Source organism: Cornus florida, unplaced genomic scaffold (assembly GCF_030987335.1).
Source record: "Cornus florida cultivar Cherokee Brave unplaced genomic scaffold, ASM3098733v1 CherokeeBrave_3.0.0_Hap2_Chr10, whole genome shotgun sequence".
Lineage (NCBI taxonomy): Eukaryota > Viridiplantae > Streptophyta > Magnoliopsida > Cornales > Cornaceae > Cornus > Cornus florida.
The window spans coordinates 54,806,129-54,828,238 of NW_026775580.1; the positions used below are offsets into that span (position 1 = coordinate 54,806,129).

At 35.5% G+C, this 22,110-nt stretch overlaps 2 protein-coding genes across 2 annotated transcripts; one reads left to right on the forward strand and one right to left on the reverse strand.

The window, feature by feature from the left end:
• Positions 1–1,564: 1,564 nt before the first annotated feature.
• LOC132278669 (uncharacterized) lies at positions 1,565–3,214 on the reverse strand. The gene has a single exon (XM_059780512.1). It carries the CDS (start codon positions 3,149–3,151, stop codon positions 1,793–1,795), a length of 1,359 nt encoding a protein of 452 aa, XP_059636495.1. The 5' UTR covers positions 3,152–3,214; the 3' UTR covers positions 1,565–1,792.
• A 9,428-nt stretch (positions 3,215–12,642) lies between these two features.
• LOC132277639 (nucleobase-ascorbate transporter 7-like) lies at positions 12,643–19,125 on the forward strand. Its single transcript, XM_059779477.1, has 14 exons — positions 12,643–12,754; positions 13,256–13,353; positions 13,459–13,635; positions 13,863–13,963; positions 14,108–14,183; positions 14,842–14,901; positions 15,072–15,253; positions 15,951–16,047; positions 16,631–16,717; positions 16,807–16,865; positions 17,507–17,598; positions 18,004–18,081; positions 18,651–18,811; positions 18,907–19,125. Exons 1-14 carry the CDS (start codon positions 12,643–12,645, stop codon positions 19,123–19,125), a joined length of 1,599 nt encoding a protein of 532 aa, XP_059635460.1.
• Positions 19,126–22,110: the final 2,985 nt, after the last annotated feature.

Below are 22,110 nucleotides of genomic sequence, written 5' to 3' on the forward strand. Positions count from 1 at the left end.
CGGTAACATTACCGAAGGGAAGAGTACCCAAGGATACCAAAAATAGTACCCAGGCGCAGAGTACCCAAGGGTACTAAAAATAGTACCCAACCCAGGGGCAGAGTACCTAAGGGTACCAAAAATAGTACTCAGGGACAGAATACCCAAGGGTATTAAAAATAGTATCTAACCCAAGGGCAGAGTACCCAAGGGTACCAAAAATAGTACCCAGGGGAAGATCCAAGGATACCAAAAATAATATCCAAGGGAAGAGTATTCAAGGGTACTAAAAATAGTACCTAAGGAAAGATTACTCGAGGGACGATTACCCAAGGGAAGAGTACCCATGAGTAGGAAAAAAAAAAAAAAATGTTATTGTTTATGTGAACAATACCCGCGGGTACTGTTCCCAGGGCAAGAGGAAAAAAATAATAATACTGTTCATGTGAACAGTACCTGCGGGAATAGTACCCCCGGGTACTGTTCCCAGGGCAAGAGAAAAAAGGGAAAAAAAGTTACTGTTCATGTGAATAGTACCCGCTGGTACTGTTCCCGAGGGCACAGTGCCGTGGCAAAAAAAAAAAAAAAATCACATTCCCAAAGCTAGACGAGCAAGCTTGGTAATAGGAGGCAACTGATAGGGAAAATATTTCCATTGGATAAGACTGATAATATTTCATTATCAAGGATAATGAAATATGACGTGATTCAACAGGGTAAGGATAACTTTGGCACAATTTGAGGAAGTTAAAGGAGTAAATCATATCCCTGACAAATCTGGCAACAAACGGATCTCCTCTTATCTCGCACAAGCGGATGATAAGGGAGACCTCAACCATCAACATCGGCGGAACCAATTTGATTCAAATCGACAGCCATAAATAGGGCACCAAGCATTAAAGAAGGTACGCGAAAAAACTCCTAAACATGATATACATAATTATTATGTGATACGATTACAAGTACTAACTTAAACGTCGGAGGGTCCTTAGCTGGCACCCCACCGGTGCCATTCGATATGATGTCCTTTTATTTTTGCAGGTAAACGCCGTCGTTCCGAGTCGCGAGAATTTTCGCATCAACATCATCAAAATTTAAAATTTTGTTTTACTAAATTAGCTCAAATAAACATTAATAACAAATAAAAAGTCAGATATCACTGTTTTAGAGAAGTTGGTACCAATAGCTTCTGCAAAGGTTCTTCCAAAATCTAAAATGTTGGGTAAAAAAAAAAAAATTTTACCAAAGCTCTTTGAAAAAAGTTAACCAAACAATAGCTTTCAAGTCCCAAAACGAAAACCAAAATCAGCGTTTTAAAGCCCATCCAAACAGGCCAAACAGGCACTTCAAATCTCGTCTCTTAGCAAACAACATATATGTTTGGTAATGTTTGAGAAGTTTTTGAAAGGCTCTAGAATGACTTTTAAGCCTTGCAAGTCCTTTTCCAAAAATACAAGTACGTTTCACTTAGAAGAAAGCTTTGTATCTTTATAATTTGTCAGTTTCTTGTCCATCTTATCCAACATAGAAATTGTAGCAACCTCTAAATAAGCACTTTCCAACAATCCACGTCGACAAAGTGGCTGAAACATTTTCTTCATTAATTTACATATAAGATGCATACAAAACGTACCATAAAATACATACTGGGCAGACATAGATATATATACATATATACATATATATATATATATATACACACACATATTCATAAGTAGTAAGTGGCAGATAAGATGCATTAGTACTACTACCATATTATACAAAGCACACAGTAACAGTTCAACCCAATAACTTCAACTACTTGAACCTCTCTCTAGTCTCTGGTAGTATGAAACCTCCATGCGAAAAGGTAGTCCTTGGACTCGCAGGACAACCTCACCACATCGGTGAACGCAATCACCGTCCTCTTCTTCTCATCGCTACCCCATTCGATCATTACTTGGCAACAAAACCCGCTAGCCGTGACCGGAACACCCGAACCCGAGAACCGGAGCGTCACCTCCCCACCAATCCTCTTGCATGCATCGCCCGACCCGTCACACGAGCCGAGCCACAAACACTTGGGCTGACCCACCATCTCCTTGTAGGCCGAATTGGTCATCCTGACATTGTTGTTGGAGTCCGAGACGACAGCTGGGAGGGCCTCGGACTCGACATCCTCCTCCACCTCCTCTCTCTTCTTCGTCGGAGGCCGGATGGCGTGGATCGGATTCGGATTCGGGTCCTCACAGATGGACCCGACTCTTATGCTCGATTCGACCGGTCGGACCGGTTGTGGAGCTATGACATTGGAGGAGGTAGTGGGTCCCCCTATTTGCCACAAGAAATCTCTCTCTTGTGGAATTTCAGCCTCTTGGTTCAAATCAACACCATTAACTCCTGTCTCACCATCAAAAAGACATGGAATAAATGGAAGAAGAGGGAGTGTGATCAAGTTTGGCTGGGGTCGGACTTGCGTTCCCGTTTTGGAACGGTTTCGGACTCGGGCTTGGGCTTTGGCGTGGTATTCTGGGGTGAAGGGAGTAAAGGCGGGAAGGGTTGGGAGTGGGTGCTTAGGAGGACCACCGAGACCGAGACCGAGCCCGAGCCGGAGCCCATGAGAGGAGCCTAGTAAGGACATGTTGTTGAGAGAGGAGGAAGTGTTGAGCCCATGAGAGGAGCCTGGTAAAGAGAGGCTGTTGAGAGACGAGGAAGTGTTGAGCTCATGAGAGGAGCCTAGAAAAGACATGTTTTTGAGAGAGGACGAAGTGTTGAGCCCATGAGAGGAGCTCAGTAAAGATAGATTGTTGAAAGAGGTGTTGAAAGAGGAGGAAGTGTTAGGGTTGTTGAGACTGCAAGGTGTTGGTGGTGGTGGTGGTGGTGGAGGAATAGGAGCGAGAGGAAGGAGACGACGAGTGGTTGTGGTGTTGGTTCTTGGTTTCTTGATGGTGGTTGATGCAAGTGAAGACCTCCCTCTCTTCCGGGTCCTGGTGGGCCTGGTCTGCAAATGAGACCAGACGTTGCTGAGATAAGGAGGCTGCCTAAAGTTGATCTGATGATGAGAGAGAGATGGGTTCTCACACACTTGATTCACAGGAAACTCGGGCTTTGGAGCTATGGGCCTGAATCTGGACATGATCTCAGCTGTTTTTGTTGCGTTAGAACAATGATGATGATTCATAGTCTGCATCATCTTGGGTTAGCAATGGGGGAGATGTTTAGAGAGAGAAAGTGAAAGTGAGGAGAGAGAAAGTGAGAGTGGTGTAGGGGGAGGCTTTGGGTTAGGAGAGGTGGGATTATAAGGAAGGGGTGACCAATAAGATATGGGCAACATGAAGAAAGGAATTAAGGAGAGAGTGACACTTGCTAGTGTTGGATGGTACGTGTTTGAGGGATTTTACCAGATGGGGACTTGTGGGTCCATGCATGCTTACACATATCACATATACCATCGGTTACACATGTGAATGTCTGTATGTATATATGTGTTTTTGTCTGTATCTTCAATCTTCATATATGCATCTGGGTATACAATTCGTATATATAGAGAGAGAAAGTGATGAATTTTGGGGCTGTATTGAAGAACGCACCAATGAGGCGGTGGAGGTTCATGCGATTGGACCGAGTGAGGGAGGCCTTTTTAGATGGTAACGCGTGTGGAGGACGGTTACATGCATGAGTACACCTATCAGGAATAGGGTTTGTTTGGGTACGTTATGTTTTGGGAACTAGTTTGACTGTACAGATTAGTCCCTGCTAGGTCATGTAAATTACTTGTTTGGGTAATGGGATCTGATTGGTGGTTATAGAAAAAGGAAGTGGCCGGAGTGGGGACACGTGGCACGTGTTTAAAGCGTGCCTGCTTTTTCCGACCTAATGTACGACGCTTTTTCTGGTCTATTCCCCCACAGTCAATCTCTTCATCCGTCATCTCAACATCACTTTGTCTACAGATTTAGAGAGAAGCAGTCGAAAAATGTATAAGATATGAATTTTATTGAATTTAACCTATCAACTGATTCGTGGTTTGGGACTATTAATAAAAAAACATCATATATTTACACTAACAGGTTTGGTAAGGCGTTTTGAAATTTGAATTACAATATATATATATTTTTTATACCAATTTTACCATACCTCTTTTAATTTTAAAACTTTGATTTAGTGCTTGTCAACTAGCTTCAACCATTGTAATTAGATGCAATATTAATGTAAATGTATTACAACAACATATTAACGATTCTAGACAAGTCGAGTCCAATACTATCTTAATCAATTTTTCTACTAAGCGAGTTTAAAAATTGAGTTCGAATTCAACTCGTTTATTTAACGAATGAGTCCAAATCGAATCTTAAATGAGACGGATAAAAAAATGCGTTTATAAATATGTTTTTTTATGTAAAAAGGTTAAAAATATTAGCACAAAAATATGAAAAAATATGAATATGTTCGAGTATACTACTTTTTTCTGTTTAAGATTTGTCATTACAAATTTGAGCACGCATAATGTATTTTTTTTTATTTTTATGTCTTGCATATTTCCATTTCAATAATATAAAAATAAAAATGATAAGAAAATATGAAGTGTTGTAGAGAAATTGAGAATTTTAAAAAGATTGAAGAGTTTGTATAAATTAGTAGATTGAAGAGGATTGTAGAGGAGTAAAGAGTTTATAAATATGCAAGTGGAGAGTTCTAATAACTAAATTTTAACTATTGATTATAATACTTTGGAAGAATAATGTCTATATATAGGATTCATGAAATGTTTTGTTTATGTGAAACATGAAACAAACGGTGTCATACTGACATAGACACGTCGTGAAGTATTGACGTCACCAAATATATGGAGAACGGTGATTCGATTGTTTTTACCGGAAGAGTGTATTTAAGAAACTAGATTCCTGACGTAGCAGAATTCTGGAGTTTCTTCACCACGATTGGTTGAAGTACTGACACTACCATTTGAATATTAAATGAGAGAAAATAATATTTTTATCTGGCAAGGTAGAGAAGAAACTTGATTACTGACACAGAATCTTGAAATCGACCCCACCACGAATGAGTGAATCAAGACTTGCATCTCTATTGGTACTCAAACTTGTCACGTCAGCTCTATTACTCGTAAATCAAAACTTGCCGCCAGCTCTATTACTCGTAAATCAAAACTTGCCGCCCTACCTCTGCTCAAACTTGTGACTCTATTGGTCAACACCATTACCTTTGGTGCTCAGCACATTGCGATTTTATTGGTTAGAACGGTAAATCTAGTGAAGATAAAAATAAATTGTTTTTATGCGGTGAGTCTATTTTAACATTCTTTACGTGGCAGAACCCTAAAGTACACGCACTTTAACAACAGTAAATCAAGACTTGCACATACACGTGTGTGTATATATATATATATATATATATATATATATATTATAAGAAACATGGATAATGTACATCTCAAAATGATGGGAATTAAGATTATCTCAAAAATAATACTCCTATATAATAATTTTTTTCTTTATTTTATTCCTATAAACGTAAATAAAATAATTAATGTGAAGGTTAGAGCTCGATTTTGTTATTATTATTATTATTATTTTTAGTTTATATTCATTTTTTAATTAATCCAACTATGTTCAATCAGAAAATAAAATTGGAACAAACGTATTGATACCGTCACGAAACCTCTAGAATAAGTGTAGGCGCTTCAGTGCGGACCTAGTATGCCTCCACTGGAATTTTTTTTATTTGTTTAGCTACCTATGTATTTTATTAAAATTTAAAAAATTTCCCCACTCAATTTTTTCAAATACTCCATTATATATACTCTTGTCCCACTGATTTTTTTTATTTTATTTAAACAGTACTAAAGTAATCCGCGGCTCTCACTCTCTGGTTAAGTAATTAGATTCCTATGATTATTATTATTATTATTATTTATTTAAAAGATACTAAAGTAATCCCCATCTCTCACTCTTTTGTTAAGTAATTAGGTTCTATGATTATTATTTTATTTTAAAATAATTATCTTGAAATTCTTTTTTTTTTTTCAATGGCACCCCCTCAATAGAAATTGTGGATCCGTGACCGGGTGCTGCCTTGTATGTAGTAGAAATATATTGTATTGCTTGGTTTAGTTTTCAGAAAATATAGTTTTATTTTCTAAAAATTGAAAAAAAAAAACTGTACGGAAAGCTGTTGAATAATCTACTTCTGATTCAAAAAAATAAAAAATGTTTTCTATAATTCATTAAAAAAAAAAGGACTTATTTCCATATAACTGCATTTTATAGTTCTCTGAACATAGTGTTGTGTTTCTTAGTTTTTAAGAACTATATTTTGATTTGGGGTGATAATTTGTGTTCTTGAGCCATAATCGTGTCGTGTCAACCTAAGAGCATTCTACTAAACAGGTCAATCCGAACACTACCTGTTTAATAACCATGTCATGAAGACTAACCCGACTTATTTATTAAACAGGTTACACGTGTTAAACTGGATCTAAAATTAAACATTATATTATTTAGATTATTTATAATCCTTAAGTACTATAATGAAAAACATATGTCGAACCAAATTATTAAATAGTCTCTAGTCCACAATATAGTAAGTTAAAAAAGAAGTTTAGATAGTTATTACAAAATCTAAATATTCAAAGCGAGAAGAAAAACATCAAACATTCCCCATAGCTAAGTAGGCAGATAAAAATATTTAAATTACTCTAATCACTTGAAAAATCATAAGGTGTGAATTAGAATGAAAAGAAATGACCGTTAAGAATTATGTCTCAAATTCTCATTATTATTAGTTTCTATTTTAGAGTGTATTTTTTTATGGTAATTTCTTATAGAGACGTGAAATGGGCTCTAAGAAATTATAATCCTTGTCCACAAATGAATTGGGTATGTAACTCTATGAATAGACACTTAGGCTATTATTGAGAGTTATGAGTTGAGAGAGATGTAACCTCATGAGGGAGTACGTTGATAGTAGGGGTGAGTTACGGGTTTAGTAGAGTGAACACTGATGGCGAAAGGGAGTCTGGTGGAATAAACGGAGAACTCGGTCAAGAGTTTGTGTGCATGGTCCATTGTTAAAATTTTCTACTATTGTAATATCTTTACATATACAGTGAATCTCTTCGCATCTGTGGATGTAACCCTGATTTTGGGTGAACCACGTATATATCTTGTGTTATGGTTTGAATTGTTGTTTTTCTTTCTTTCTTTTGCTTCCGCTGTGCCCCAACAACTGGTATTAGAGCCGAAGGTGAAGGAAATCTTGAAAACACAAGAAGTCTCAACATGTGCTACAACGGGCTTCAGCTGTAGGTAGAGTCAATCGGCTTAGTTACATGGCATGGAGCTTGAGTAATCAAGGTGGAGCCTTGGGGTTTTGACTGATTGAGCAACGTATAGTGGGGATAATTTGAGCTCTACAATAAGATTGAGAAGATTGAAGTCGCAGAGAATTGTCCAGATTCAATTGCCATGAGAAGCGGTGATTGACGTAATGGAATTTGAGCCAAGGTGAAGATTATTAGGAATTATATCTCAAATTCTCATTATTATTAGTTTCTATTTTAGAGTGTATTTTTTACGGTAATTTCTTATAGAGACATTAATTGAGCTATAAGAAATTGTAATCCTTATCCACAAAGGAATTGGGTATGTGACTCTATAAATAAACACTTAAGCTATTGTTGAGAGTTATGAGTTGACAGAGATATAGCCTTATGAGGGAGTACGTTGATAGTAGGGGTGAGTTACGGGTTTGGTAGAGTGAACACTGATGGCGAGAGAGAGTCTCGTGGAGCACACGGAGAACTCGGTCAAGAGTTTGTGTGCATGGTCCATTATTAAAATTTTCTACTATTGTAATGTCTCTGCATATATAATGAATCTCTTCTCATTCGTGGATGTAACCTTGATTTTGGGTGAACCACGTATATATCTTGTGTTATGGTTTGAATTGTTGTTTTTCTTTCTTTCTTTTCCTTCCAATGTGCCCCAACAATGACAGCTAAGGAGTTAATGTATATTTTTATTAGGATTTATATTAAAATGACCAAATTGTCTATAGGTGAACGAGTATAAACGGGTTATACGGGTTTAACCCCTCAACCATAACACGATATGATTAATTAATTGTGTTAATCGTGTTGACTTGTTTATGACCCAAACCTAATTAAGGCCAACCCAAATACGTTTATCTCATGTCGTACTCGAATCGTATTGACGTGTCACAGTTTGTCACCCCTAATTTTAAATAAGCCAGTCACAAACCAGGCATATTGATATATAATACATATATGATATTGAACTACTTACTATCTTTTTGAGTAACTAATAATATAAGAAAATTTAAAATTTGTTGTTATCAAATAAAAATGGTTAGATAACATTTTGTAAAAGATGAAACATATACATGACAAAAAAATAGAACATAATATTATATGAAAATATGATTATCAATTATGTCACACATCAATTTAATCATCTATTTGTGGCATGTCCAAAAGTTACGGAACAATAATTACAAAAAGAACTTCATGGCTAACTACGTTGTAATTTATACATCTGTATTTATACTATTACGTATTAAATGTAGAAAGAGTTTCGTAACATTTTTTTATAATGTTTTTTTTTTTTTTTAATATAAGTTTATCTTTTTACTAATTCTATTACTTTTTTTAAAAAATTATGTTATCATTGTAACTCTTCCTCAAATAATAATTTACTCTCTCTCTCTCTCTCTCTCCTTCTAATTTTATTCTTTTTCTAACTCTTTCCTAAATAATAATTTAGGATATATTGTTATTCATAACCAAAAACTTTCACAACTATAACAAACAAGTTTCTAATTATAATTATAAATAAATCTAATAGTTTAGGAATTGTTTCTTTCAAGAGTTTCTTAACCTATATAGCCACAATTCATTTTAATTTATCAATAGTACTTCTGCTCACGCACGTGCTTTTTACTAGTTAATAAAAAATAAAAAAAAAAATGTTTTGGTAACCAATATTAAAATTATTTGATTTAGAGTAGGGATGCAACATGGGCTGGACAACCATAATCCAAGTTGAGCTTCACCCAATTTTTTGTGGATTTGAACAATTATTTTTACAATTAAGGTTGGGTTTGTGTTGAAATTTTTTAACCTAAGCGTAATTAAGGTTGGGCTTGAGTTAAGATGCTAGCAACCTGAGTCAACCAAATCCGAAATCTAATATTATTTTCATATAAATTTTTTAATTTAAATACATTGTATATGATATTCAAATTATTTTCTGACTCTTTTATTTATTTATTTTTATTTATAATGCAGTTAACTTTAACAATTGTGACTTGTGATAGTTTCTTAAGCCCTATTACGTTTTTTATATAGTATATTGTAATTCATAACACAAAACTTTCACAATTAAAACAAAGAAGTTTCTACTTATAATTATAAATAATTCTAGTAGTTTATGAATTGTTACTTTCAAGAGTTTCTTAACCTATATAACTAATAATTCATTTTAATTTATCAATAGTATTTCTGTTCACGTGCATGACATGTGCTTTTTATAGTTAGTGACCAATATCAAAATTATTGCTTTAGAGTAAGGGTGCAACTTGGGCTGGACAACCTGAATCAAAGCTGAACCTAACCCATTTTTTTTGAATTTGAGTAACCACTTTTACAATTAGGGTTGAATTTGAGATGAAAATTTTCAGCTTGAACGGGGTAGGCATGGGTTGAGGTGATAACAACCCAAGCCAACCCAAAATCATATTAAATTTGTAGTGTGATAATGATTGGCCACATAGGTAAAACCCAATTTTTTCTCCACGAATATCGACTCGAGTTGTAAACCCAAGATTAAAAATAGAATGTGTGAAGCAATGGCAAACCAAATACCCCATCAGTCCATCTTGCAGAATGCATAATAATTGCGAAGGAAATGAAAGAATCCTGAGCGAAAAACTTGCTAATAAACAAAGGAATCGTTCAAAAACGGGAATGCAATCATCTTAAGCACTAAAACAAGGTGTTTAGGTCTTGCTACTATTAATTATGTGGTTAAGAAAGTGAGAACTTTAGCTCCCATCTCGCAAAGCCATTAAAGGAAAGTACTCTAACTATCCCTAATCAGTTGACTTGATATATTGACCCAACCAAAAGCCTCTGATATAGCTTTTTTCTTCGGCGGAAATGTGTAGTTTTAGGGTTCGTTCTTTCTCTCTGGGGTAGGGAAGTCATCGAATTTGACAATCTAGCTCAGTTAGCTAGACACTGTCGGTTTAGCAACCAAATTCCAAATAGGCTAAACTGTTGGCAACTAATAAGTACAAAAAAAGACACGATTCCTTTTTTCTCTTGGGATTTTGGGTATGGAATATTACCATGTGAATGTGCAAGGATGAGTTCGGCATGAGTTAAGTAGTTAGGGTTAAATATCGGGTAAGGGTTGGATCAGGGTTGAACATTGGCCTTTTTTTAACTTAATTTCCATAATTGTGTAAAAGTTTTGACATCAATTTATTTTTCTTAAAAAAATTAGAAATCAGTTATTCTTTTTAGATATTTTTTGTTAGTCAACAAACAGTCCAATAAACAATGTTAATGTTTAGAACCTATTTTTTAAAAATTCCAAAATTATCCCTTATTTTTTTCCTACCAAACTACCCTGGGGAAGATGATTAGTTGGGCGAATCTTAGTGTTAGGATTGAGCCTACCAAAAAAAACAAAAAAAAACTCTAGGCAATTTTAGCCCAACAAAAAACAATAAACAATAAACAAAAAAATAAAAAATTATTAATAGTATTAGCCCACCTAAAAAAATTTTAGCCCATCCCATTAACAATTTCTAAATCCGCCATTGATCAAAATTATACTCCTCTCTCTCTCTCTTTTCTTCTTCTTCTTCTTATTATTATTTTAAAAATATATATATATTTATGAAATGTGTTGCTGCTCTTCTATGAAATCCAGCCAACGTGTGACTTAGTAACAACTTCCATACCAATATATTAATGAACACAAACTAGAGACCAAAATCTCATCATGCCATATGAAAACTAAAGTCTCGATCTCGAATCTCACCCTCTTCCCTATGATCTTCAACCATCTCTTGCTGCTTGAGCAAAAACAAGAACCAAAACGAAGAGGCAAATCAATGAAGAGATGTAGTCTCGTCCTTGCCACAAATAGCCCAGGAGATCCTAACAGTGCTATCAATTTCTCCCCCACAATTATTTTTTTTTATTTTTTATTTTTTTATTTTTTATTTTCAAACAAAATAGGGGCAACTAGATGTACCTGATACCAAGGATTGAGAAGAAGAAATAAAGACTTTGTCATGTGTTATTGAATAGGATTATGTGTGGAACAAAAGTTTCAATTTTTTTTTTTTTTTTCTTTTTAAAATGGGAAAATCTAATCCATTGATTCATTAAAATCTGATAATAATTTTCATAAAATAAACGTTATATGTGGAATAGTTCTCTATATTTTTCTCAGAACTTAATCAAGTTTTTATCTTGTTGGAAAGATTTTCACGCTAAAATGCCAAAAACTATGGGAATAGGAAGCAAGAAAAAAAGTGACAGCTAATAACATGACAAAAGAACTTATTGAACGTTTCATTTATACAATTATCTCAACTCGGCCAACCATCCGAGTTGCAGCCACTTTAAACTTAAAAAAATGAATAAGAACTAAATTTAACAAATAATTACTAATAAGTGACCTCAATTTTGTGAAAAATACTTGTTTGTTTATTAAACATTGTAAAAAAATTTATTAGGTGATTTTCCTACAAAGAGAAGCCAGAATTGCGACAGCCAGGGTTTAGAAGTTCTGACAAACACTTTTTTTTTTTGGGGACAGGAAGGATCCATGAGGTCCCAAGCTTCAATGCTGCACTATGATTTCATGGCATAAAATCGCTGATCGTGCCGCCTTCTTCTTTTGCTGGTGTTGGTGGCTATGGCAATTATGCCTTCTGAGGAAATTTTGTGCTTTGGCTCTCTCTTTGCAGTAAATTCAGCTTTGAACTGACCATCAAAGGGATTGCAGATTGTACTTGGAAATCAATGTTTGTATGTATTTTGACCAAAATTAGCCTCAATTGGTTACTAATTAGTAATTACCCGGCAGATGTCTTGATAGCCCAGTGAATTACTGTTTTCGGTAGATTTTAAAGTGATAGGTTTCGACCCTCTACATCTACTAGTCTAACTTTTAACTATTCTTCTTGCCTTGTAATTATCTTTTGTAAAGTTTAAGGTCAATCTAAAACTAGTATTTTTTAATTTTAGTTACTAAAATTTAACTTTCCCAAAAATATAACTGTTATTTTCATCAACATACTAATATATTGTTGTAGCTCTGAATTACAGGAAATTTGTTATTTAATTTTATTCTTAATATATATATATATTTTTGGTGGAATAAAATGATAAAAAGACAAGAAAAGGGAATAAGTTATACTATTTTATAGAATAAATATGAGTTTCATATCTCCCCTTTATTAATTACAGATTTGTAACTGTAGAATTGAGATTAATACTCTCCAAATATTGCAGCAAACCATATCTCACGTAGTGATTACAGTTATTGTGTAACGGTCACATTCATGTTCCAAATCAATTATAAGGTGGTGGTGGTGTTAGAGAGCAAGCATTTCTAAGGTGTGTCAATGGCTAAAGAAGGTGGCAAAGGTGGCGCGAAGGTTGAGGAGGTACACCCACATCCGGTGATGGATCAGCTACCTGGCATTCAGTATTGTGTTAACAGTCCTCCTCCTTGGCGTGCGTGCTCTCGACTCTCTATATGCATGTTCTTCTACACACACATATACACACACAAATATCTATATATCATATTCTACAAGTATATATTGTTTGTCAATATTTTACTGTTTTGTTTGATTTAGGCTTCTGAGTAACCGAGATAAGTTTAATTTCCGTTTCCTTGTAATGGATTTGAATTGAATTAAGTATAAATTCAAGTATCTTCAAGGATTTGTATATGGCACTTTTAAATATTGTTGGGGTTTGAGAATTTTTATTTGATTGATTTTGCTTCTAGCATAATCTGGATAAGTTTCAGTATTTTCCCTTTTTTGTTTTAATTATTTTTATTTTGTTAGAACTCTTTACAAAGTTTTGTCTGTTATATTATTATTATAATTGGAATTGTGAATTTGGGGATTTTCTAGGAATTTGTTTGATGCAATTGGTGACCTATTGCTCTATTTTGGATTGAAGAAAAGAAAGACATTCATGTATGTTATTGTTCTCAAAATGCAGCAGAAGCACTTTTACTAGGGTTCCAGCATTATCTTTTGAGTCTTGGTATGATCGTCTTGATTCCAAGTATTACAGTTCCTCAAATGGGTGGTGCCAATGTGAGGATTTAGTTTTGTCATTTTTGATAATGCCCTCGTTGCCTTTTCTAATTCATTTGCCTAAAAAAATTTCAAAATAAAATTCGAGTCTTGTATCCTTTGCAGGGGGAGAAGGCTAAGGTGATACAGACCTTACTCTTCGTTTCGGGATTGAACACATTATTTCAAACCTTATTTGGGACTCGACTTCCATCGGTGATTGGTGCTTCGTACTCATATCTAATTCCTGTGACTTATGTTCTACAAGCCAAGAGATACAATTCATTCCTAGAACCTCATGAGGTGGATTGCACATATTCTATATATGTATTTACAATTTCTTAGACCTGGAAATGTCAAATTTTCAATTTGTAGGATAAAGATTTGGAGACAGAAGTCCGAATTCCGAATGCGAGAGGGGTGTGGGGCCCGCACTCCCCTCTTTGCATTCGACATTCGGACTTCAGACTCCGTATCACAACACTGTACTTTTAACTTCACAATTTTTGCCTTGTGGGTGGTTTTTTCAGAGGTTTGAAAAAACAATGAGAGGCATACAAGGTGCTTTGATTGTTGCCTCATTCTTCCAAATTGCTATTGGTTTCCTAGGCTTCTGGAGAAATCTTGTAAAGTGAGTTATTATTATAGAATGCTGCTTTTATGCATAGCCATGAAAGTGAAATGTTTTAACCTTCCGGGTACCAATTTTTTTTTTTTTTTTTTTTTTTGGAGTTGGATATCCATTGATTCCAGATTTCTTTATACTCTTATCCAGGTTTGTTAGCCCTCTTTCCATGGTTCCTATTGTGACTTTTACTGGACTTGGGCTTTACCAATTCGGTTTCTCAATGGTAAGTATAGTTATAAATTCTTCAGTGTTTTTTTCTCTTTGATGTTGTCATTTCTTTAATCAAGGCCATGTATACACTCTACTCTTCATGTACGAATTAGATACCTCGGTTGAACTCTCGCCACATACATTTTCAAGATAACTGTATTTCGTAGGTTTCAATTTAATACATTGTCAATCTGTAACAACAAGCTCTCCGTAAATTTAATTCATAATATTGTTGAATATGAGAACACAGGCTCTCTGTCACCGGTCATGAGTATGAATCCAATCTATATTTGTATCATTGCTAGACTTAAAATTCTATGATTCCAGAGATCTCTAATGCCGAAAAAACCCTTCTAACAGTTGTGATTTTAAATTCACCTCATCTTTTAGGGGTTTCCTTCCACTTTCTTCTCAGCAATTTGGATGTATACATGAGTTCGTGTAAACTCTTTGATAATCTGGACTAGTTAAGTCCATCATACATGATTTCACATGGTTCGAAAGCAACTGGTTTTTCTTATAGTAAATGAATATTTGGTCAGAAGTACAAATATTATTTTGCAGTATAGAAATGGCATATTTCAATATATTCTATTAAATTGTCCAATTTTGTTATCATAATAAAATTATTTCACTATTAAAAAGGTCTTTTTTTTCCCCTCCCACTGCAGCTGGCAACATGTGTTGAAGTTGGGCTCCCTGAATTAATTTTAATGGTTGTCATATCACAGGCAAGTAAACTGATCTATTTGTTTTACTGTTCTTCCGTTAAAGAGGCTCGTAGTTCAGTACGTTTCTTCATGCAATATAAATTGTGTGCATAGAAGGATGAGTCTTTGGACTCTTGCTTTCTAGTGGAGTGCTAAGTACTAATGCTCTTAGTTGATTCATGCTTTTGCAGTATGTTCCTCAATATGTAAAAACAAAGAGGCCAATATTTGATCGATATGCTGTGCTGTTCTCGGTTGCTGTTGTATGGGTTTATGCACAAATTCTAACCGCGAGTGGTGCATATAATAAATCTACGGAGAGAGAGTCTATTTGCCGCACTGATCATGCTGGACTCATTGGTGGATCTCCTTGGTGAGATTTTTGCACTCAGTCTTGAATAGGACACATTTCCTTTTTCCTTCTTTTTTATTTATTTATTTATTTTTTATTTTTCTGGAATTAAAGTAACAAATTCCATTTTCAAACCACTAGAAGATATCTCTTTTAAATGAAGCCTGGTCAATAAATGATCTTCAAGTGACAAAGTATCATTCTTAGATTCATCTCAAATGCAAAATTTAATTCTTCAACTTTTATATTGAAATCTGGCTCTTGATTCATCGTACAACTTGAAATTTATTGTTTTTAAATATTAGGGATTCATTAAGGAGAACATCATTTCACTTGTGCTCCCAAAAGGGAGAAAGATAAAAAGTGTCAAATTTGGCAGGCTCTTATCAAATACATGTTACTTTATCAAATCAGGAATTATATTACATTTCTAGAATGGCAGGCTCTCACTGAACTCGCGCCCTCATTGTTGTTGGATTGTCAACCAGTCGATCCGAAGACAATGAGGGTGCAAATTCAATGAGAGCCACCCTCATAGTGAGTTTCTCTATACTAGTTATTTCAAAATCTCTTAGTATGAGAACATTAAACAGCTTTTGGAATCAAGTGAAGAAGGAAGCAAAGCTTGTTTGACTGATTAACATCTCAACTGATCCACTCGGGAAACTTTGCACTTCTGCTAACAATTTGTGATCTTATCCTATGCGTTCTGTTGCAGGATATATATGCCTTTCCCATTCCAATGGGGGACTCCCACTTTTGATGCCGGGGAAATTTTCACAATGATAGCTGCGTCCTTTGTTGCTACTGTTGAGGTGCACTCCTTGCTGAACTTATATTGTATCTCCTAGTTCTTGAATTGATAATATACCCTTGCAGTATCACTATATATTGTTCAAAAAGTATATAAAAACCAGTAGGTGACAAAAGAAAAGCATAAAACTGGTTTCCCTATGCTAAAAATGAAACGTAAATATTATTATGACAGAACCTTATTTTTCCAAGTTATATTCTTTACAGGCAATTAATTTTCCAAGTTAAGAATCGCAGAAAGTGACGACTAATTTTCAAGTTAAAAGATTATTTGCAGTTGAGTTATCCACCAAACTATGCGTATGAAAATGAGAAAACAAAAGATGAGCCACAGTGAAAGAATTTATGAAAAAAGCAAACAGTTCCCAAGATTTAAGATTATTTATCCTAACTAATATTTGAGGTAGGAATTGTTCAGAGTGTGTTTGTGCGTGTGTGTAACAGTGTGTGTGTGTGTGAAGAGGGATGGGCACATCCTTGTACTTCCAATTCGTACTGTGAATTAATTCAAAGTCATGCAAATAGAAGTACATCTTAGCAACACTAAAGAGTCTGGAATATTAATCATATATTAATTTTTCGCAGTCTACTGGTACATTTTTTGCAACAGCGAGATATGGAAGAGCCACACCTGTGCCACCTTCTATTATCAGCCGCGGTGTTGGCTGGCTGGTAGGATTCAATTCTGTGATTCTTTCCCCATTATGGTGATTCTCCATGGGTATTACTGCTTCACAGTCATGCATTCTTTTGAATTTCAGGGGATCAGTACTTTTCTGGATGGCATGTTTGGCTGTGTAACTGGATCTTCTGCATCAGTGTAATAAACTAAACCTTGAGAGATACTTTTTGAGCTCAAGTTCTTCTATGAATGAATTGTGTGTGGACATCTACTCGCCCTGCTTCTAGTTCAAGTGCTGCATGAAAATTGCACCACCTCATAGATCATCACATTAGTCCATATGTACCTTCCCGTCTATCATTAGATAAACTTGCTGATGTTTTTGAAGTAAAAAAAGAGTGGGGGTTGTTGCATAGTTTAGAATTTAGATCAAAGTCAATAATTTGAGGCGTCTTGATTTAGGATCTTTGAATGAATCTATAAATTGGAACTGCCTTTTTTTTTTCCAAGTTCTGTTCTCTATGTGGAAGCATGTTGTGTGTTCTAATATTCTCAATTTCCCTAGGCAAATGAACCCCTTTTGAACTATAATTTTTATGAAATGATCGGCAGATGGGCTACCGTTCCAGGGTAAAAGAGATCGGTTATTATTTCAAAGGATATATCCCTGGAAATGCATCTCGATATTGCTTATTCATATTTTAAACCAACTGCAACTTTTTAAGAATTCTATTTTGTGAAATGCATCAGGGTTCACAAAAAGTAGTAGTGATGTCCCAGCCCCAATCATTTTAATTTTTCCTGACACCTGTGCTTATTGTGCTTTGCTCTATTGATAGTGAAAATGCCGGTCTATTGGCATTGACGAGAGTTGGGAGTCGAAGAGTCATTCAAATATCAGCTGGGTTTATGATCTTCTTCTCTATATTAGGCAAGTCAGCCCTTCTCCCCTTTAAACTTTGCTTATCAATTATTTTGACATAAAAGATCACTTGTAACTTTATATCAACTTAGGAGCATTTGAGATTCATTTCTGTTCTGAAATAGAAATTGTTGCTGAGGACCAGGTAGTGACATTTTCCAAAATTTGAAGAAATGTAAAAAAAATACTGTTACTTGTCAATGTCTATGACCTGCTGTTCCATTTTCAAAATAGTGAGAACAGAAATGCATCCGAAGGCACCTAGAATCTGAATCACTCTTCGTTATCTTGCAGTTCCACTATGCATATGCTGACCGAACCAAAAAAAAGAAAAGAAAAATACAATGCCTGTTGTTCAGACAGTAGATTTTTTTTAACAGTTTCTCATGCTGATATAATGTTATCCCTAAGCAGGAAAATTTGGAGCATTGTTCGCTTCAATACCTTTGCCGGTCATAGCAGCTCTATACTGCATCTTCTTTGCCTATGTTTGTATGTATCTTTCTCCTCTTTAGTCGGTAATTTATTAGAACTCTCTTGTGCTCCTTTCATTGATTGCTCTATTTTCCTTAGTTGAGCCGCACATAAATTCTTTGTTAGACAATGTTAAAGGATTTGCATCTATTATGCCTTTATCTAAAAAGGTAGTATATCTTCTTGGCTTTAAATCATTTTGGAGGAATAACAGATAATAAACTCCTAATTGCTAAAAAATTCTACGAATTTAAACACATCTAGAAAACTCATCGAGTATCAACTAGGAAAAAAAATCATTAACTTCCGTCCAAAAGTAAATGTAGTTTCTTTGAAGGCCTCATGAGTATCATTAGAATGCCTCAAAATAGACTATAGATTAGAATATTTGTATACTACAAACGGCCAACACAGCTAAAATGCTGCCAATAGCCATGTAAATTGCATCTTTAAATTCATCTGCAATTTATTTTGGTTGAGAAGGAACTTTTTGTCACATAAATTCTTATAGACATATGTAAATATCTATACTTTATACATGAGGGTGGTTCAATGAGACAAAATTCGACTTATTTTGTTGCATGCAGCTTCTGCAGGCCTTGGTTTTCTCCAATTTTGCAACCTGAACAGTCTAAGAACAAAATTCATACTAGGTTTATCGTTCTTCCTGGGACTTTCAGTACCACAATATTTCAAGGAATGTCAATTAAGTTCCGGAGTTGGTCCTGTTCACACGCATTCTAGATGGGTACAAACATATACATTCTTGAACTAGAACCTGTCATTGTCTATTCACAATTTGCTAACCAGTTCTCTAATTGATTTTGTTTCATAAAATTGCAGTTTAATGACATAACGTCTGTCGTCTTCATGTCCCACACAACGGTGGCTGCTCTAGTTGCCTTGTTTCTGGATTGCACTGTTTCTCGAGGAGATGATGAAACTCGAAGAGATAGTGGCTCACACTGGTTGGACAAGTTTGTAGCGTATGATACAGATGTCAGGACTGATGAATTTTATGGACTGCCATGCAAGCTTAATAAGCTATTCCCGCCTTTATAAGCATTACGAGTGAAGGGAAAACAGAACTTAAACCGCATATTTGCTTCGCCAGATCAATATAACTCTGCTTTGCTTCACAATCACGTAGGTAGATTTACCGCGATAGGCTGTTAATGATTAGGTAAGTTTGTCCAAGTTTTGCTGAATGTTCCTTTGCTCCAATGTTCTCCATTTTGTATGTGATTTGAATGTAAGGTTTTAATGTAACAGTACTGTTGATTGGTTTTTTTATCCACATTCGATGCCATATATATATATATATATATATTTACAAGCTCTTTGTTGCAAGTGCTAAAGCTATCAAAGCAGCTATGGGACTTTTAAGAGTAGTAATTTATGGACCCAATTCCGCTCCCATTAATGGGAATGAGGTGGTGGCCCCACGAATGTGAGTGGAGTGGTGGGCTCACGTGAAATTCGGTGACTATCGAATTAACATGTCATTCTTTTTAGAGTTCTTACTAAATTTCTATTGTGATTTTATTCCCATTGTGAATAGGATGGGCAACATAAATTTTGTCTTTACTCTTATTTACTACTCCTTATTTCATTTATTATATTTGTTTAGGTAAAGTACAAAAAAACCCCTTGAAGTATTGGTCATATAGCAGAAAACCCCCATGATCTAATAATTTAGCATATAACCCCCTGAACTAACTAATTTGTTGCAATTAACCACATCCGGTGATAAGTCGGTTGAATTTGTTCGTGAAGAAGCACACGCGGGTTACGTGACAACCCAAATTTCTTTAAATGACCATACAACCCTTAACCTTTACACCCAGAACCACTTAAAACACCCAAACACGCCCTTATGCTAAATACACACTGTTCATCGTCAATAAAACAGATATATATGTGTATATATAGTTATAATCACTGTTCATCTTTTTCACAGTGTCCATATCCATATCCATCACAATCGTCATGGCCATTCACATCATAATCGAAACCAACTCCTCCACCGTCCTCGCCATCCCCACCGATGATACCATCACCACTGTCCCCACAACTACACCTTTGACACATGGAAAACTGTTGTCACCTCGGCCAGATCATTCAAGAACAGCTTGTCGGCGGAGCAAGAAATCATTGATCCAGCTCACCAGAGTAAAACCAGTAGAGAGAGGAGACCGAAGGTCGGCGGCGGCGGTAGCGAAGCACCGCGGTGGCTTCCCCCTCCATAAATTGACCCACCCTTCCTTCCCGGAATCGACCCAGCGCTGGTTCGCCCTGCGTTCCTCTCCTTTTCTTAATGACAACGGCTTTGCCCAAATTAGCCTCCGCTCCTTCCCGATGCTTGACAGCGGCAGGGATAGGCTCAATTGATGGTATCGGCTATGATGGAGGCGGCGATGAGCTTGGAATGGGGAGGTCGGCGGATGAGGTGAAGCTCGACACTAACTTGCAATAGTGCTCGGAACATAGACGGCGGTGTGCTCGGCCCGTGGAGACGGCTGGTTCGGGACGGCAACGAATCAGCGACTAAAGAAGTCACGATTTCTGGTGATGGGCTGTTATGAAGAAGCTCGGCCGTGATTGGGTTTGATGGCGGGCGGCGGGACTGAAAGGCTGCGACCTTGGCTTCGGATGATGGCCATCGGATTGGGGTTGGCTTTGACATCGGCGGAGAGCTCAATGGTCTTTGTTTAGCAGAATGAATTTATGCGAAAAAGTCTACCCAATTTCCCTGTTTAGGTCATGTGGCTTAATTGGCCCTATCTGGGCTTGGGTTGTTTTCCCCGGGTCCAGACTTGGACTCGGTTTTGGGGCTAAATTGGTGGTTACTGAAATTTTTAGTGAAACAACGTAGTTTTATGTAAGGGGTAAAATTGTCTTTTACTATTTTCGTTATAATCAATTGGCTGGAGATGTCACATTGGGGTTAATTGCAAAAATTCAATAATTCAAGGGGCAAATTGTAATTCAGAGGGGTTAATTACACATGGTCAATACTTCAAGAGATTTTTTTTGCACTTTACCCCATTTGTTATATATATATATATATATATATATATATATATAACGGGGCCCACAAATATATTACTATTAAATTGCATGCAACTTGCAAATCTAATGATGGCATTGAAATCGTAGCCACAAAGGAACATATCTGATTGGTTAACATTATGTATAAATAGATGATAGGAGGGTTAGCACTGGTATACTGATTGTACCTAAAAGTGAAGAAATAACAGTAATCTCTGCTCTGTGTGCGTTATTTCTCTTCATATATAAGGTTTTAATGTTACAGTACTGTTGATTGGTTTTTTTTATTTTTTATTTTTTATTTTATCCACATTCGATGCCATATCTGAAACTTATTTATGGACCGAATTCGACTCCCATTAATGGGAGTGGGGACGTGGGCCCTACGTGAATTTCAGTAAATATAATGTGAGTGGAGTGATGGGCCTCATGTGAGGCTCGATAACTATCGAATTAACAAAGAGCTTTAGGGCTCGTTTGGCATGCATTTTGTTTATGTTGTTTTTGTTTTTTAGATGTTACAATGTTGATTTTGGCAACAAAAACATATTTGGTGCGACTTTGTTTTATTTATACAGTGCTAAAACACTTCGTGAGCAGTGATCCAAAACTAAAATACCAAAAAGTTATTATTTTTTCTTGTTTTGACAATTGTTCATGGCCCAAAATCATAACTTTGCATGTTTCTATTTCTAATATTTCCACAACAAAATATCATTTCCAAACGTGTTTTCAAATTTTTTTCAAAACACTTTTACAGCAAAAAAACACTATTTCTGTTTTAGCCAAAAATAAAACAAATGCTAAACGGTCCTTAATAAATTACTATTCTGACTGTATTGCCCTTGTGAGCAACATAAATTTTGTCTTTACTCTTATTTACAACTCCTTGTTTCATTTATTATATTTAACTTTTTAAAAATAATTTCATTTTGAAAATTTAATTTACCCTTCTCATTCAGGGTAAAAAAAAAAAAATTCCTCCTCTCATCTCCA

Coding starts and splice junctions, on each gene's coding strand:
- LOC132278669 (XM_059780512.1), bottom strand. CDS start 3,151: ATGATGCAGACTATGAATCATCATCATTGTTCTAACGCAACAAAAACA.
- LOC132277639 (XM_059779477.1), top strand. CDS start 12,643: ATGGCTAAAGAAGGTGGCAAAGGTGGCGCGAAGGTTGAGGAGGTACAC. Junction 12,755..13,255: donor TAACAGTCCTCCTCCTTGGC/GTGCGTGCTCTC, acceptor CTCAAAATGCAG/CAGAAGCACTTTTACTAGGG. Junction 13,636..13,862: donor CATTCCTAGAACCTCATGAG/GTGGATTGCACA, acceptor TGGTTTTTTCAG/AGGTTTGAAAAAACAATGAG.